We start from the raw sequence: 18,715 nt of genomic DNA on the forward strand, positions 1-18,715 counted from the left end.
TGGGGTTACAGCTGAACTGCCAGTAGACTTTTAGCAGGAACTGGAAAGTATGACTGGTTCAACTGGAAGAAAAAACTGAATCAAGCTTCCTTTTAAATTCTATGTTAGTCCCCAGTAGCTTTTACAGTCTACATGTTAAAACTGCATGATGACTTCTATCATCACACTGACAAAAACTTACACAAAGGCTTTTTTTGTTGTTGCATTGTGTGTGTGTGTGTGTGTGTGTGTGTGTGTGTGTGTGTGTGTAGCATTTCATATTATTTGGAGAAACATACAATTTTTTTTTTTTACTTTTATTGACAAACTTTCAGTGAGCCTTTGGCGTTTTAAGACCCTTTCAGTGCAGCTTGGTTTTTTTACTGCTCAGATTCAATTGAGTGTGAAGTCACAGTTTGCTAACAGGAAACATCTGTCTGCATGGCTTTTGTTTGAAGTGTAAGGACCCCTACGAGTAACTAAAGCGAAAATATCATAACCCTTATGCATTAACTACAGCCACAGTAGTTACAGCTAATAACTACATTAACAAGGCAACAATACGTACCATGAACACAATGAAACTGATTTAATGAGTAATTGCATAAGGTACATGTTACAAGAATAACAACTCTAACAAATATGTTAGGCTGGTTATCCAGGTTCATATAAAGAATTCTTCTAATAACAGTCTTAACAACAAAACAATGTAACACTCTCTTTTGGTCACATTTGTACATGCCCAGTCATGAGCTAAAAGGGATGGGCTGGGCTTCAGACCTCGCAGTGAGACTTCCCACATGTGCTGCATTCTTTGTTGAGTACTTAAGAGTCTCTGGTGCATCTGGAGCAACTTAACTTTAAATAGACTGGGAAGTTCACTGCTTACGAATAGATTTTGTCATTTCTCATACAGTACACGCACAATTCAGGTCTGCTGAATTGACATCTAGCCCATCTGGAGATCGTGTTTATTGGCAAGTAGAGAAGTTTAGATGTTTGCATGTGCAACTTTGTGCATATGTTTGTGTTAAGGGGTTGGCTGACCACACCGGACAACCCCTTCCTGAGAATACTGCTGTTCACAGACAGGAAGTCAAGACCAAGATAAGGACGATAAAGAAATAGAGTATTTTTCATGAAATTTATTTTCCACTAGGGGAAGAGAAATATAGCTTTAAAGAAAACAGGAGAAGAGAAAAGCAAAAGGAGAAGATGGACGAGCTGAGGTCGCCTGTTTGAGTGGTAAATGGAAACACAAAGAAGCAAGTGATTGTGTAAAAGAAACATCAATGAAGAAAGCAGCTGTTGCAACCAAAGACTTCAAAATGCCTAGTGGGTGAGTTGATAAAACAAAATAAAGAATTCCTACAAGTGTTTTCTTTTTGTTGTAATTTTTATTGACATTTCTCTGCATTGATTCATAAATATATATCAGCCAAAAAAAAAACAGTGGCGGTGTTTCAACATCATACCCTTGGGAAGCGTATTTATTTAGTACTACTAATATGGAAGGAAAACCCTTGCCAAGAGAAGGAAAGAACATTTAGACAGCAGACTATGAGTAACATCAGCAACTTCATGCTACGTAAAACCACTGAGCATAATCAGAGACTATGTTCTAAATTCTATTCCCAGCTGTCATGTCACTGTAATGACTCAATGTCATAAGATATGTGCACTTTATTTTCCACCAAAATATGCAACTACTATTGATATCTTTTATACAGAAGTAATATTGCTTCAACAAAGTGCTTTCATTTCTGCTTTCATGAATTCCATGAAACAATTTAGCTGAAGTATAAACTCATATGCTTGTCATTTGACAATTATTTTTGTCTTTCTTTTCTCTCAGAATGTTTCACAGATCCATCTAAATCACTAAACCAGAGATCCCTTGTTTCATTTCCAGCCTTTTCTCCTTACTCTTAAATATGCACCATGCTGTCCCCGGCTGCTGCCACATCGCCTACCGTCATCCCCAAACCTACAACTCCGTCTACTTTGCTTTCCGACTGTCCTTCCTCATCAACTTCTGTAGAACCGGTCCAATTGGTGGACATTTCAGTTACCCCAACTCCAGTAAATCTCCAAAAATCCACCTCACCTCCTCTGCCTCTTTCGCCTCCTTGCTCAATTCGAAAACCCCCAAGTTCTATACCACCTCAAAACTCAAAACCTTCTGTCCCTCGTCATCAGAAAGCAAAGGCTCCTAAGCCCACATGTCCACCTCTCCCAGTGCAGCAGCCATCAGCAATCCCCAAAACTGCCACTACAGCCATGCCCAAAGCTCCTCCAAGGCCAATCTCCAAACCATTATCATCACCTCTTCAGAGACCCCCACCACCACTCACTTCAAAAACTCCTGTTGTACCATCCCCACCTGTACCAACTCAGACATTAGCCCACCCTAGCATTAGCATTTTGGAGAAGCTGATCAAGACATGTCCAGTGTGGCTACAACTGGGAATGACCAAGGAAAGAGCTACTCAAATACTCACCAAAGAGCTGCCTGGGGTAAAATTGTATACATACATATCTTATCTTAAATATAAATATGCAGTAAATATATATGCTGGCCTAAATTATGGTTTCACAGATCTTTTTAGTGAGGAGGGACCGTGGCCAGTCGTTGATGGTGGTATCAGTTCGTCTTCCAGACCAGCATGGAGTTCCCCAGATCCAGGACTTGCCTGTCAATGAAGAAAAGACCAGTGAGTTAGTGTAATCACTTTTCTCTGATTTCTCTAAGTGGATACCTAGTTTCTGAACATAGAACATAGTTGAAACATGCTTCAGGGGTTTCCTCTAGGCACTCTGGTTTTCTCCTCGGCCCAAAGACGTGTCGTAAGCTAATGGCAACTCTAAATGTGTGTGTGTGTGTGTGTGTGTGTGTGTGTGTGTGTCTGTTGGCACCCCAGATTGGTTCCAGATTCTCTGTAACCATATATAAGTTGTACATAAAATGGATGGATGGACATGTCTTCAAGTATTTGTATAGCTAAAGGAGACAAGACAGGGATGAGGAATCAAGAATACATCAGCTAAGAGTGTTGGTTAGAACCTGTAATGATAAGATGAACGTGCTTACAACTTTACTGGATACAATTTCTAACCCCACACACATTGCTCAGTTTACTAATTTCTACAAATGCAATAAAAGTGCAAAAAGTAAATTAACTAAAACCTCTCAATTCTACCATACATACACGGGATTCAACTGTAAACTGGCATTTTATAACCTTGGTCAGCTATTGCAGCTTCTATGCTGTTCCTTATTTATGGTCAATGCCACTGATCTGAAATGTGATAATTAGAAATACAGAGTACAAAACACAGTTTGATTTTGAATGACTCACACAGTTGTTCACACAAGAAGACAAGGTCTGTGGAGGAGGGGCGATGACCACAGGTTTCCTGTCCTTAGCACTGAACTGATGTGTCCAACTTCCTGAACTCCACGTAATGTTTGTGTGTTTGTATTGCAGTGGGTGTTTGATGATGGCAGATCTTTAAATTTAGCTTGCTGTCTTGTTGTGACAAAAGTTCTGCCCTATCTGGGTCTGCTAATTGCTGTAGTTACTATTGATTTATTTAAATTTTGTCACAAAGCCTGTGTGAAACTCAGTATTACATTCATGTATACTGTAAAGCTGATCGGTCACTGTTTTCATTCATCAAACAATCTTCAATTTCAGACTTGCTCTTTTTGTATATGTTTTATTGCATGGAAAATACAGTTAAATTGGTCAAAAATACTGTTGGCCATATGTTGTTTAAAGTAATTGAAAAAGTGTAGTTGTGGTATACTTAAGATGAATTCTATAAATTCGTGACCATAAATAGCTTCATGGTTTGTGTCTTCTCTTACAGTGCTGTACCTTGAAGGCTCTGTCCTGGTTTTTGACAACATATTTAAACTCATTGCATTCTACTGTGTTAGCAGGTAAGCTATGCTAGCCCTCCAGTCCACCCTTCCCAAATTATAGTTCTCAATGAGCACATTTTCAGGACAGTATTTTTTTTGTTATTCAGGGACATTCTACCCTTTACCCTGAAATTACCTCAGGCCATCGTCAAGGCATTTAAATATGAAGACATGGAAGTGATCTCCACACTAGGAGTAGGTAATACAAAGTAGATTTTCAAACACTAAATTAATTTTATTATACTTTAATTATGCATGTCTGAGTTACTCTGTTATGCTAACATGTACTAAACCTCATTGATAGAATTCTGGGGTTCAGAGCTGAATAGTCACATACGGGAAGATTTGAATAAATCTGCAGACTGCAGTGTCTCCTCTGGAAAAGACCAACTTTGGTATATCAACCCGATCTTCATTGAGGAATACTATAACAGTCTGCCTCCCAACTCTCCTACACCTATCCTGAGGTCACAAAGCATTAACATGCCTGTTCAGGCTCCGCCAAAATTCAAGAGGCCTCCACCTCTACCTCCACGTCCACTTACCATTTCCGAAGATGCACTGATGCAAGTGTCAGCCAAGCCAGCAAGAGAGAAGTTCACGTCAGAGGACTCTTCACTTCTGTTGCTAGGTTCTCCTTCGCCTATAGTCCAAAAAGAGGAAGGAAGTTATTGTGGGCATGAAAAGGCAGAGAGAACTCTATTACCCACTGCTGAGGCAGAAATGTGTAACAAACAAGTTGCAGAGCAACCATCTCTAAGTGACGCAACTAAACAGGGTAGCAGCCCCATTTCACACAAGAGTCCCCCAGTCCCACTCCGACGCCGGATATCAGAGAGCCAACCCACAGGAGAAATCCATCAGGAACCTTTAAAGGAAACTATCTGCACATCTGCAGCAGCAGAGATCAGTGAGAATCCTGGTTCTACCGTGTCTCTTATATGCCTTGATGACAGTTGCATGGACCAATGGGTGAGCGGGCAGTCTGGACAGTTTAAAATAGCACAAGCAGAAGATCTTGTTGATCAATTGAAAATTTCAAATGGAGATTCCTCTGTGAACATGCTTCCAGCAAATGACATGAAGAAGCCTGGTGTACCAGTGCCACCTCCTAGGAGAAAACGAATATCCACGATCACAACAACCCAAAATGCTGCCAATACCTCTGTAGGTGTTACCCAAGAGCTGAGCCACATTACTCCACAGCCCGCTGCAATGTTCCATAACCTTGGGATCAATACAGACCACCCCAAAGTTTCAGATGTGTCATTATTTGCCCCTGAAGGAGGTGCTCCCCAGCCTGAACATGACTCCTACTCCACGAGCAGCACAGAAGAAGAAGCAGATCCTAGCTCGATGGGTGCCATTGTAAAGAGGACACCCACTGTTATACTAGACCGTGCTAAGCAACGGCTCTCCATGGTGAACTTCTCCACCGTCTTCACAAGCTTCATGAGTACTGACCGCAAGCTTCAGAAAAGGATTGTGGAGCTTACTAGAGATGGGAGCACATACTTTGGTAACCTGGTACAGGACTACCGTGGTTTTACTCTGGACACTATGAGGAGGCATTCCTCCAGTACAGAGATGCTCCAAGAGATCAGACAAATGATGACACAGCTCAAGAGCTATTTGATCCAAAGCACAGAGCTACAGAACCTGCAGGAGCCATCTATTTATTCTGATGAGAAACTGGGTAATTTATCTATATACTTCCGTGACAGGGTGAATTTATATTCACATTTTTAAGTGATCTAATATAATTGCCATCAATTTAGTATAATTATACTTAAGAATTAAAGAGTTCTGGATAAGCATCTGCCTTTAAGTATGATACATTTCTTCTTACTTTCAGCAAGTTCTTAATCTGCTTAGCTTCTTGAGTTCTCTTTTTATATGTTATTTATAATTAATCTCCTTCTCTACAGAGATAATCATTGAGGCGTCACTTTATAAAAGTGTTCTGAAGCCCTTAAGAGAGGCGATATATAATGGGCTCAGGGACATCCACTCACGTGCAGGCACCCTAAAGAAGCTCAAGGAAAATCAGCAGATATTGTTGGGCACCACAACCACAGATTTGGGTGTAACCACCTGTGTTCCTGACTCGCCTGTCATGGAGAAAATCCAAGGGAAATTAGCAAACTTGCATCAGGAATACTCACCACAAAAGAAAATAGACCTGCTCCTCAAGACCTGCAAGATCATATATGAGTCCATGTCTGTTGGCTGCCCAGGTCAGTAATTGTGTTCTTTACTGTGAATAACTTGGGATGACTGAATCCCTTTTCAAACAAAACCACCTTATATGGGAAGGTGTTATTCCATTTGTATTACACATCAGAAAGGGGGAAAAATCTGATCTCAGTGACTTGGTTTAAGTATTTCAGAAATTCAAACATTGTAGCCTTAGACTTCTGTTCTTATATGTATTCTGTATTCAGCCCTTATACCTCATTACAATTAATCTATGCAATAATCTGCATTGTGAACCAGTTTGGCCATGAACTATGTTCTTGAACATGACCTATCTCTCATCCACCCACAGAAATGCTGTTCGTAGTGTTAAAATCCCAGGAAATCAGCAGTTTCTGAAAAACTCAAAATCAGCACATTTGGCACCTACGTACAACCATGCCACATTTAAGTGAATGAGATCACATTATTTTATATTCTGTTGTTTAATGTAAACATCAACTGAAGCTCTTGATCTGTATCTGCATGAATTTTGGCATCACACTGTTGCCACATGATTAGCTGATTGGAAATTTGGAATTGGAAATGATTGGAAAACAGGTATTAAGGTTGGTGGTTGGTGACCCTTTGCTTGAAAATCTTATCCTATGTACTTCGTTTTCACATAATACTTAAGGTATTAACTTTGATCTCAGACTGTCCGTGTGTTTGATACTATTCTTTCAACCACAATGAAAGTCAGCATCATGAATGGCATTCCCCATAGCATGCTAAAATAGATTTTCTATTTTCTTCGTGTCTGGGTATTTGCAGTATTTCACACAGCAGGCAGTCTATGTTCTTAATTTCCTTCCTGAATTATTACAACAGAAACCATTTTGGGGTTTGGAAGAAGAATAAGTCATATTCTGTTTCCAGATGTAATCTTGCAAGAGAGTTCCATTTCTGTCTGGTTTTGGCAAGAACAAAAGTATCTACTGAACTGCCAATGCTCTGCTCCACCCTTTCCTTCTTACGCCATGATTAGTCCCAATACCACAGCTGTTCTCATTACCCAAATCTAATCAGGAACTCTAACATTTGCAACAAAAAAAAAAAAAAACAGGCTACAGTTTATGGGGTGAGAAGGAGATTATATTACTGTTTGCTGTGGCTCTCTCCAATGCAGTTTGACTACAGGCATAATTATGTTAAATGCTGCAAATGCTGTGTATGCTTTGAGATGTCTTATATACATCAGAGATATGTAAAATGATATGCTGGGTTCTCTAGGGAAGCCTCATGGTGCAGACGACTTCCTGCCTGTACTGATGTACGTACTGGCTCGTTGCAACATGACTGCACTGCTGCTGGATGTGGAATATATGATGGAACTGATGGACCCTGCGCTACAGCTTGGAGAAGGTCAATACATAAACACACAGATGCTATAGTATCTTAATTACAGGAAATCCCACAGTACATGTAAAATATTAAATACAGCCAACTCCTGAAATTTTGGAATATTGGAATATTTCATGAAAGTAAGCAAAAGTAAACACTGTTAAAACGCTAGTAGATGTGCTCTAGATTTTGTGTGAAGACATTGATAGAAAAAAGCTACTTTCCTTTCATGACATGGGTCATGCTGCACCGTGTGAATCTCATTCTTGTCAGTGGCAAGTAATACACATTCAAGGAGAATGCAAGGCTGTTTTTCATGACTAAATACTCAGGACCACAATGCTGTATGACATGCTATTTAATATTATAGTACATGGTTTGGATTAATAATTCAACAAAAACTAATTGTTTTCTTTGAATAAATACATAATCTTACAATTCAGTGGTGGTTTCCCAGTTATACCGTTTGCTTACTAAATTGCTAACAACCATTGGTGGATATAGGAATTGAGAAGTCAACACTGGCCACTACATTATTTTCAACTTATATACAGTATAAGTCTGTATATTAAGTATGTAATTGTATATTTGAGCTGCAAAGTGCTTGATGCCTGCATACTGGTCTTTTATTAGCAACAATCTCCCTGACTGTGATAAATGATGTAAATGATGTATATTTACTGCCACAAAACAGCAAACTATATCGATAGTGTTATACATTTCATTTAAATTTATATGTCTGTATGTTGATTGATCTAAAGCAAATATTTGTATATACAGCATGTCAAATTTAAAAGTAAAAAGTGATCCTTAGTTTAGTGTTGATAGAATAGATAGATTGTAGCCTTTATTTTGTCACATATACATTACAGCACAGTGAATTCTTTTTATATTCTTTGCATATCCCAACTTTGGAGGTTGGGGTCAGAGCACAGAGTCAGTCATGATACCATGCCCCTGGAGCAGAGAGGGTTAAGGGCTTTGCTCAAGGACCCAACAGTGGCAGCTTGGCAGTGTTGGGGCTTGAACCCCGATCCTCAGTTCAACAACCTTGAACCACTTGAGCCACCACTGCCACTGAGCCCATGAGCAGCCATGCTGGTTTATAAGAACTTGCTTTACTCAGCGACTGCCTTGAGTTTCTGAGTAGAAATTCAGCATAGGAATGGCATTTTCTTCAAACGTAGCCTTGCCCTGTCTTAGCCCTGCTAAAGGAAATATTAATAATATGTTCTGCTACCTTAATGTAGACAGCTGAGGTATAGTGTAGAGGACCAAACTACAGTATCATATCACAACTTAAAAGCTACAGTATTGGATGACAGTTACCAAAGATGATAGAACTTTAAGTTAAAAGTATTATCTGTTATCTTTTTAGCTAAACCAACAATCCAAATTCCAAAGTATATAGAAAGTATAAATGCTTTACCTGGTGGTTTTCAACAGAAAAAAATTCCATCACTCCTAAATCTAATTTATTATTGATTATATTGATTCTCACACACTCTGTATCTCTTTTACTTTTTCTTTCCCTGATTCATCAGTCTGCTATTGTGGAGTCTTAGTTGAGCTGGTGTACGATATGAATACAAATTTCCTACCCAACACCATTGACAGAACACTGTTACTACTCTTACCGGATTGTCAGGGTGAATCAGGGCAGATCAGGAACATTATATTATACATATTTTATTGCTCCCTTACTCAATTACAATGTATTTATAACATTCTTACACAGTGCAGCATTAGCTATCATTAACTGCAATTTTAATGAAGTTTTGTCATTGCATTTTTTGTGGGTTACCCTGAGCTTCTTTTAAGATACCAACCCAAATAATTTGTTATTTAGAGTGTCGACATGTAGAGGTTTGAACTCAGAAATCTAAATTTTGCAAGTATAAAACTTCAATATATAGGCTCTCTTTGCATGACTCACCTTCCTCATCACTGTACATGTACGGTAACTACAGCTGTACACTGTAGTATTCATTCAGTGATGTATTATTTGTATTCCTAGGCTCATACTATCTGACCACCACATATGGTGCTCTGGAGCATATCAAAAACTACGATAAGCAAGCAGCGTCCAGGCAACTGAGTTTGGAAATCCAGGACTCTATCCATCGCTGGGAGCGTCGCCGTACTCTTAATAAGGCCCGCGCCTCACAATCAGCCATACAGGTAGGGTACATCAATGATGTTTGCTGCTGGTGAGACTTGCTTATAGAACTTTTACACACATATTAGGTAGAGTTTCATACCTGAATTTTTTTTTTATTTTTGTAGGATTTCATCACTGTCTCTTTCTTGGAGGCATGTTCTAACACCAGGACTCTGGGTGTGGATCCCAAAACCACTGCTCGGGACTTGAGTGCCCAGTGTGCAGAGAAGTTTGAAGTGCAGGATCCTGACGCCTACTGTCTGACTATGCTAGTAGACGGCCACTACCGACCCCTGACTCCAGAGGAGTTACCACTTGCTATAAAATCCACCCTGCACTGCAGTGAGCCACGCAAAGAATTTTATTTTGTGTACCAGCACGGACGCTGGCCAGATAAGGAACCTGACAAACAAATACCGCATACTCCTGAACCAACACCTGCCGAGGAGGGGAGTTTGATCTGAAGTCTGAATTACAAAAAAGATTATGTTTGCTCCTATCACAGAAAATAAAACACTCTGCAACATCACTATCATCAGATATAAAAAGCTTAACACAATGCAACTGATTAAGTGGAATTTTATTGTAGTTCCATCTTGGCACCAAGTCTTCTCCAAAATTGCACTTTGAATTATAGTCAGTAAGAATTAGTGAAGTATTTGCTTTTAAATAACCCCATAATGCAATTGAAAGCAGAAGGAAGTATCTTTATTCTATACTCTATGAATGTACTTAAAGTTTAAGGGTTACAGCAGAATTGCATTTCATAAGAAGCCTCTTTAATAGTATCTGTTTGATAAACCTGTCATTACCTTCTACTACACACAGCTGAGCAGTATTCCTAAAAGTCATGCACACACTCAAAAACATTCTGGCACTGGTTTGATGAATTGAACAGGAATTTTTTCAGGAGTGACTAAAATTTTCCAGTGACTTTTTTGAGTCACCATGACAACGTTTACTATACATAGATACTGACAAAAACCCTTTCCTCACTCTAATAGGGTAACATTTTGGGTCTATATTTCCGAAGTTATTTAGAAATCGATTAAGGCTCAGGGGGCATGGTGGCTTAGTGGTTAGCATGTTCGCCTCACATCTCCAGGGTTGGGGGTTCGATTCCCACCTCCACCTTGTGTGTGTGGAGTTTGCATGTTCTCCCCGTGCCTCGGGGGTTTCCTCCGGGTACTCCGGTTTCCTCCCCCGGTCCAAAGACATGCATGGTAGGTTGGCATCTCTGGAAAAATTGTCCGTAGTGTGTGTTTGCGTGAGTGAATGAGAGTGTGTGTGTGTGTGTGTGTGTGTGTGTGTGTCCTGCGATGGGTTGGCACTCCGTCCAGGGTGTATCCTGCCTTGATGCCTGATGACACCTGAGATAGGCACAGGCTCCCCGTGACCCGAGGTAGTTCGGATAAGCGGTAGAAAATGAGTGAGTGAGAGAGATTAAGGCTCATAGATTAAATAGTTACGATTTTTCTTTTTTATTGAAATGCCAATGTTTATATTATAGGCAAAGCAAGGCATGGCAAGACAAGTCAAGTTTATTTATATAGCACATTTCATACACAATGGTAATTCAAAGTGCTTTACATAAAAGAAAGTAAAATAATCATAAAACAATACTGTAATTACAACATTTAAAACAATTAAACAGAGGAAAGGATTATACTGTACATAGTGCAATCAGTTTGGACGTAGCACAGTGTTCATTCAGAAAATGCACAGCTAAAAAGATGAGTTTTGAGTCTAGATTTAAATGTGGCTAATGTTTTAGCACATCTAATGTTTTAGCACATGTCAGATTATAGCTGACAAACCAGCATTTTTTTAATCTGTATTTTACATATTCTGTTTATTTGCCTGTCAACTTTACCTGGGTCTTAAATTTTGCTGTTGCCACATTGTATTGGTTTCACTTAATATAATGTCTGCTCCTTAATTCAGACGTTCTGGATAATATTTCCAGTTATAAACAGTGAGCACATGAATAATGTTTGTATGTATGACTCGAATCGCTTAAACATTTTTATATATGACTCAGGGGTGATTAGGTGCATTTCCAATATGTGATGTAATTCAATTGAAATATATAACAATTTAAATCCAGCCACAGCAAGCAGGGTTTTTTTTTATTTGTACACCAATAAAGTATCCTATCATCATGTGGTTGACCATTTGTGTTTAGTTGCCAGACTTAAATTCAAAGTAACTGACACAGCACTATCTATTTACAGTCTATTTATAATAAGCATTACCATGTGGAAAATGTTTTTTTATTTTTTTTTGTTGGCTTCCTGAATGGAATGTACACACCATCAATAAGTCATTTAGATAATATTTCTATTTGATACAACAAGAATATTATATCTAATTGAAAATACATTTACATACAATACATACAATTCTAGTATGTTTTTAGAATGATATAATATCACAGGAACAATTTTAAGTCAAATCAAAAGTCAAGTCAAGAAGCTTTTATTGTGATTTAAACCATAAATAGATGACGCAGTACATAGTGAAGTACCAATGTGCTACATAAAACAACAGAGGGATACACAGAGACAACACGGAGCTAAGGGCTAAAATGTAAAGACAGACAGTACAAACAATACAATACGCTACAGGATAGGTACATAAAATATAGCAAAGACCAGAGTACAGATAGCAATTGCATTGTGCAAATGACTCAGGGGTGATTAGTACACAGCAAGATGGTTGTAGCTCTCGGTTGCACTATTATAAACTGTTGTAAAAATGACATTATTTACATTTACATCATTTCCTATCCAGTGTCACCCAAATGAGGATGAGGTTCCCTTCTGAGCCTGGTTCCTCTCAATGAATGTTTCTTCCTCATATCATCTCAGTGAGTTTTTTCTACTTGCCGCCACCTCCGGCTTGCTCATTAGGGATAGGGATAGATATATAGTATTTTACATTTTAAGTTCATATTTTTAAATTAATTTTAGACTTTTAATTTTATATATTATTATATTTTTTATCCTTATTTATTATTGTATAAATATATATATATGTGTGTGTATATATATATAATTATTCTTTTTCTTTTTTCTCTCTTCTGTTTCCATACTTCTGTAAAGCTGCTTTGAGACAGTTAAAAGCGCTATACACTCACTCACTCACTCACTCACTCACTCACTCACTCATTTTCTACCGCTTATCCGAACTACCTCGGGTCACGGGGAGCCTGTGCCTATCTCAGGCGTCATCGAGCATCAAGGCAGGATACACCCTGGACGGAGTGCCAACCCATCGCAGGGCACACACACACACACACTCTCATTCACTCACACACTCACACACTACGGACAATTTTCCAGAGATGCCAATCAACCTACCATGCATGTCTTTGGACCGGGGGAGGAAACCAGAGTACCCGGAGGAAACCCCAGAGGCACGGGGAGAACATGCAAACTCCACCCACACAAGGCGGAGGCGGGAATCGAACCCCCAACCCTGGAGGTGTGAGGCGAACGTGCTAACAACTAAGCCACCGTGCCCCCAAGCACTATACAAATAAATTGAATTTGAATTTGAATTTGTAATATCATGTTCATGTACAAACATATGTACACTTTCAATAGCGGCATGACTTTTTGTGCAAAATAGCATTGAATTGAACAGCATAAACAGCATTAACATTATCAGTCTTTGTAGGGGGGTGATGTAAGCATAGATTTATATTGAATGAGTGTGTGTTCAGTTCTGGATGTTGAGGAATCTGATGGCTTGAAGGAAAAAAGTTACACAATCTGGTTGTGAGGTCCTTAATACAGGCAGATTGCAGGAGGTTGAAGAGCATGTGTGAGGGGTGTGTGGGGTCATCCATAATGCTGTTGGCTTTGCGGATGCAGCGTGTGGTGTATTTGTCCATTATAGAGGGAATAGAGATTCTGACAATCTTCTCAGCAGTCCTCACTATCCGCTGCAGGGTCTTGCGATCCGAGTCGGTGCAGTTCCCAAACCAGACAGTGATGCAGCTGCTGAGGATGCTCTCAATGGTCCAAATGTAATTTGACTTGTAAGAGTTAAACTACTATGTTGCAGTTTTACTCAATGGGTTGTACTGCACCAGAACAGAAAATCAACTCCTGCTGCAACTTTCAGCTTACCTGCTTATTCTATAACCAAATTGAAAGTGACGTGACATATGGTGACCCATACTCAGAATTTGTTGTCTGCATTTAACCCATCCAAAATGCACACAAACATCAGTGAACACACACACCATGAACATCCAATAGAGAGTCAAACTCTCTAACCATTAGGCCACGACTTCCCCCCAAAATTGGTTAAAATGCAACAGAGGGGAAGCTCTGTGTATCCCTCTGTTGTTTTATGTAGCACAATGGTCCTGCTGGTACAGTATCTGTTTCTGTAGCTTTATCTTAACCAAATTGTTTCAGTTGTCTCATGTAAGAAATTAGACATAGCGCCATAGTATATAAAATTTTGCAAAATAAGAATGAGAGAATAATAAGTTATTATCTCTTAAATAATGTTAGAAAAACACAGTAAATTTTCATTCAAACAGAAAACTTTGTATTGCCGGCACAGCGTGTTAAGAGAGAATATTTTTTCTTATTGTGAAAATATGTCTTAAAAAAGTCTGAACTTCAACCTTTACAAGAAAGCTGGTATATGTTTCTGTATCTTTATCATGAGCCAGTATTTGTTCAAGGTCTTTTGGAATACAGAATAACATTAGAGGTGTATAAGCTCATATGTGTTTACTGCTAAAGCCAATAAAACAGTAAACAAATGAAAGAACGCGAAACCGTATGTTTCCTGTTAACTGTGATGTTTTTTAATGCACCTATCAGATTGATGCAGAGGTTGGTAACAGGCATGAAAATACAAAAAAATATTCTGTAGCTGAGTTGGTAAAGCTGAGAAATCCACAAAGTGCTTCCCCTCTGTTGCATTTTAACCAAATTTATGCATTTATTATTTAGCTATTATTTTATTGTTATTTAGCTGAAGGCAGCTACACAGCCAGAGACTAGCTACAGACATTAGTTCAAAAAGGTAAAAGGGTATTTTTCATTTTACCTTCACTGGTCTTATTAAGGATCTGATGAGTTTTTTCTGAGATGTGATTTCTGCCTTTATTAATTTAAAACATAATTTAAAACATTTAAACATCTGTTCATAGTAAATGGCAATAGTCAACATCATCACAATTATCAATACACATTAAAATTAAGTCTTAAAATGTAATTGTTGTCGCTACTTAGCCATGTCATTTGCTCATCTGGACCTTTCTAAGATGGGAATTTTAATTAACTGGATTCTTTTAGTCCAAATTTAGACCTATTTTGAACTAAATTTGAAGTTGAATGCTGATCTAAATGGTAAAATTGTTCTAGGCCTGTTAATAAGCTAAAATTTGTATATTTTAATGGAGAAAAAAACTGAAAATTTGAAAATAATATATTATTGATAATTTTGATTTTGATTGATGATATTGATATTGTTAGATAACCATATGACAATAATCTGATAAGGAAGTTGAAAACGTGAAACATTTTAATTAAATATTTGATTAAAAAAGTAAACAAATGTCATGTAATGACATTTTTAATAAGAGAAAATGTTGCATTTCAAATAGATTGCATCATTTCATTAACTGTGTTAATTTAACATAGTGAACATGACAATGTGATGTCATAATGGTGAAAAGACAGCTGAGTGAGATATGGACAAAATATGATGGTGCTTGTGTGCATAAAAATATGCATGACTAATGGCTGTATATGAGTATCACTCTTATGCCATTCAGCATCCTTATAGATCACAACCAAGGTCTGCTCTCAAGCCCAAATCCTCTTTGCACCCGGTGGCCATATGTGTCATGGCCTCATCTGTGTAACAGCCCCCTTTTCTTCCTTTGTTCTGTTCACGCTTCATCCAGAGACTGGTGCACGTCAGCGCTGCCTTGCTCCATAATGAGTGTTAGGTTCCGTTTTGTCTGATGCTTATGTACTTTATCGCTGCCCATTATTTTAAATGAGGGCAAAATAAAGGTAGCCCACACTAACGAGAACTCTCTGGACCATACGTGAAAGAGTGTGTTGTCCTTAAGGAAGAATGTGCTGCTTTTAACAAGAGAACAATGAACATGTCTTTCGGTTAGTCTTCTGCTCCTATCTCACATTTAATCAGCACTATGCTAGTGCATTTCATTAGTAACAGCAGCATTATATACAACTAAGGAAAAGTTTGAAAATCATTAGGCCATTTTTGTTTCATTTTTTTCTGAGCCTTTTATATATATTTGCAAAATCACCAGTTAATAGGTTACGTACTTTAGAGTCATTATTATCATCATCACATTTCTGCCAGTTTAACGTGTTTTGGGTGTTTTCTTGCATTTGACAGGTGCTGTAAAAGGCCATCAGATTTAATGAGACTAACATTTTGCATGGCTTAAATTCCCAACATGTTGTGCGTAGGCTGCCTGAAGACATTAACGACATAAATCAAAATTGGATTCTGGAAGCTTGTTACACACTTCCGGTTCCATCACAAATAATCTTACCTTATGCCGTCTCACTGGAACTTTGTGGGTTTAAGTAAACCGAGGTCAAAGAGTAAAGGGCTTCACATATCACCAGCAAGAAGGTCCATGTACATGGATGTTTAATCTAAATGTACAATCACCCAATGATCACACTTGCTTCTTTCCATTCATACTTTTTCTGAGACATCGTTAAGTGCAATGACGTCAAAACAGGTTCCTCTGTTATTCCTCTCTATTTTAAATCTGTGGCCAAACAGGACGTTTAGGGGCGTGTGACACACGTCTTTTCATCGTTTTTTCATCTCTATACCCTTCTGACTCAGTAAGACTGTATATATAAGCTTGTACATCTACGATCTGGCACATTTATTCCAGCACTTGTCGCGAAAGCATGCTACAGCTTTTCTTGCACCATCACCTTAGGTTACGGTAAATCTGAAAACTCTTGTTAATTCAATTAAAATAACGTTTGTAGTGGTTATCACTCAAACAGCATTTTTAAAAAAGAACACAAGAAAGCAGTTTGGGGAAATCGTGTACCTTCAAATGTATTACTTTTGAGAACTGTATACCTATTTGGACTTCATCAAACACCAGATTGTGTTCCACTTCAAGATCGGAAGGCAATCAGCAACAGAAGGTGAGAAAGATATCTGTTTATATATCTGATATAAAGTTGTTTCTTTTTAATGTGGTTCTATATTTCCCCCAGGTACGTCATAGGCTGATTTGACATCTCTAAATAGTTTGTAATGTGTGAATGAATGTGTCCATAAGTGGGTTTGTGCCCTGTGCAGGATTTTCCCCACCTTGTGCACTAAAGTTCACTGAAATGGGTTCCAGGCTCGCTGTGCCATCGTGTAGGATAAAGAGTACAAAATTCGATATAGAAATTGACATTTTCAAATCATGCCTGATAAATGAAGTTTATGAACCGACTAATTAATACCTACAGATTTACCTTTACTCTTTCTGCAGATGGTAGCTTTAACTCTAACTCCTCATCCTGTACTTTTGCTCATTGTCCTGATGTATATGAGCCTGAACACTTCTGCTTACCCCCAACCTTTCCAGAGGTAAATACTTATTACTTTCAGACCATAGCCTATCCCCATAAAAGCAAAACAAGAAATATAAAAGCATACATTTAAATGTTTTACCACAGAATATCCCCTTCAGATGGCCAGGATTCTATACAGGAGCAATGGAAGGTTCTCTACCCTTCCATCTCACTCCGTGACTGGAGCATCCAAATGTTGTCCGACCCAAACTTCGGTGGAGCCGAGCCCAGAACAGAGCAGTTGCCTGTGAATGAGTGGATCCCTCTTAGCCAATCACAGATTGAGGAGAAACTGATGAAGGGATGGCTAGGAGACTGGCAGCAGAGGGTGGGAAACCAAGAAAAGAGGAACATTGTCGTGGCAGATGATGCAGCATTCAGAGAGAAAAGTAAGCTTCTCACAGCCATGGAGAGACAGAAATGGCTAAACTCATACATGCAGAAACTGCTGGTGGTTAATTCAAAATAAATGATATGTGTCTAAATGTTAAGGTTGTTTTAATAAACAAACAAAAAAAGAATGTTCGTTAGATCACAAAACAGGAAGTATGCTTAATCGCTGTAAAAAATCTGATCATCATTGAAAAGTTATGTAGTACAGTAGGCTGTCTGTTTACTGTTTATATATATTCTTATATTATGTGTTTATATATAATAGTTGCCAATTTGTTTGATTTGACTTCTGTAGAGTTGTAAGATATCTGAACCACAAAAGAAATGTAAACACATATAGCATGATTTGTAATATATGTCTGTCATTTGACCATTAGGAAAATATGTCTAATAAACATGTATTGTAATCCCTTCTTTAAGATATCAACATTGAGCAGTTCCTTATAGAATGGAATAAATGTATAGGGGGAAAAAACCCTGAGATTTCTTTTACTGAATTTGTGGTATACTTTTATTATTTACTTTATTAATGCTTCATCATTTTACGTTATAATGTCAGCTTATTTTATTCTGCATTTCATTTTATACCTAGAAACCTATACACCCTACACCTACACCCATAGAAAACATTTAAAAAAATAATGTAACTTGGAATTCTATATAGTAGTTTATAGAAAATACAAAAAATAAACAGGGACAATGCAGACGGGGAAAGGGGAAAGATTAAAAGCCTATTTTTTTCTGTTGGTCAGTTCTAAACACTGTATAGAATATAGAAGACTATAGGATATCCATATAAAATAAGTCTCAAACCAAAGTTTACATGTTCTTAAAATTCTTTTAATAAAGTTGAGAGGCAATTAAAATCATCATCTCACACATATATGGACATGGACAATGTTCTCAGACAGGCAACACATTTACGAATATTCTGCAATCATTTCCTGCATTTTAAATGTCAACAAAATGCCATAAAATCATAAAAATGTCTCTTTTTTCCAAATGTTTACAATACACATTTTTATATGTTTTTGAACCAAACAAAATGTGTATTTCTGGACAGGTGCA

The 18,715-nt window shown here is 38.0% G+C and overlaps 2 protein-coding genes across 2 annotated transcripts; both read left to right on the forward strand.

Annotated features, from left to right (window-relative positions):
- Positions 1–806: 806 nt before the first annotated feature.
- rin3 (Ras and Rab interactor 3) lies at positions 807–11,809 on the forward strand. Its single transcript, XM_060880390.1, has 10 exons — positions 807–1,318; positions 1,835–2,496; positions 2,579–2,693; positions 3,853–3,925; positions 4,015–4,106; positions 4,212–5,603; positions 5,836–6,144; positions 7,376–7,507; positions 9,504–9,667; positions 9,773–11,809. Exons 2-10 carry the CDS (start codon positions 1,921–1,923, stop codon positions 10,109–10,111), a joined length of 3,192 nt encoding a protein of 1,063 aa, XP_060736373.1. The 5' UTR covers positions 807–1,318; positions 1,835–1,920; the 3' UTR covers positions 10,112–11,809.
- Positions 11,810–17,172: 5,363 nt separating this feature from the next.
- pth2 (parathyroid hormone 2) lies at positions 17,173–17,723 on the forward strand. The gene is made up of 2 exons (XM_060878910.1): positions 17,173–17,270; positions 17,360–17,723. The coding sequence occupies exons 1-2, from the start codon at positions 17,173–17,175 to the stop codon at positions 17,721–17,723; spliced, it is 462 nt and encodes a 153-aa protein (XP_060734893.1).
- Positions 17,724–18,715: the final 992 nt, after the last annotated feature.

This window comes from Tachysurus vachellii, chromosome 10, assembly GCF_030014155.1.
Source record: "Tachysurus vachellii isolate PV-2020 chromosome 10, HZAU_Pvac_v1, whole genome shotgun sequence".
Lineage (NCBI taxonomy): Eukaryota > Metazoa > Chordata > Actinopteri > Siluriformes > Bagridae > Tachysurus > Tachysurus vachellii.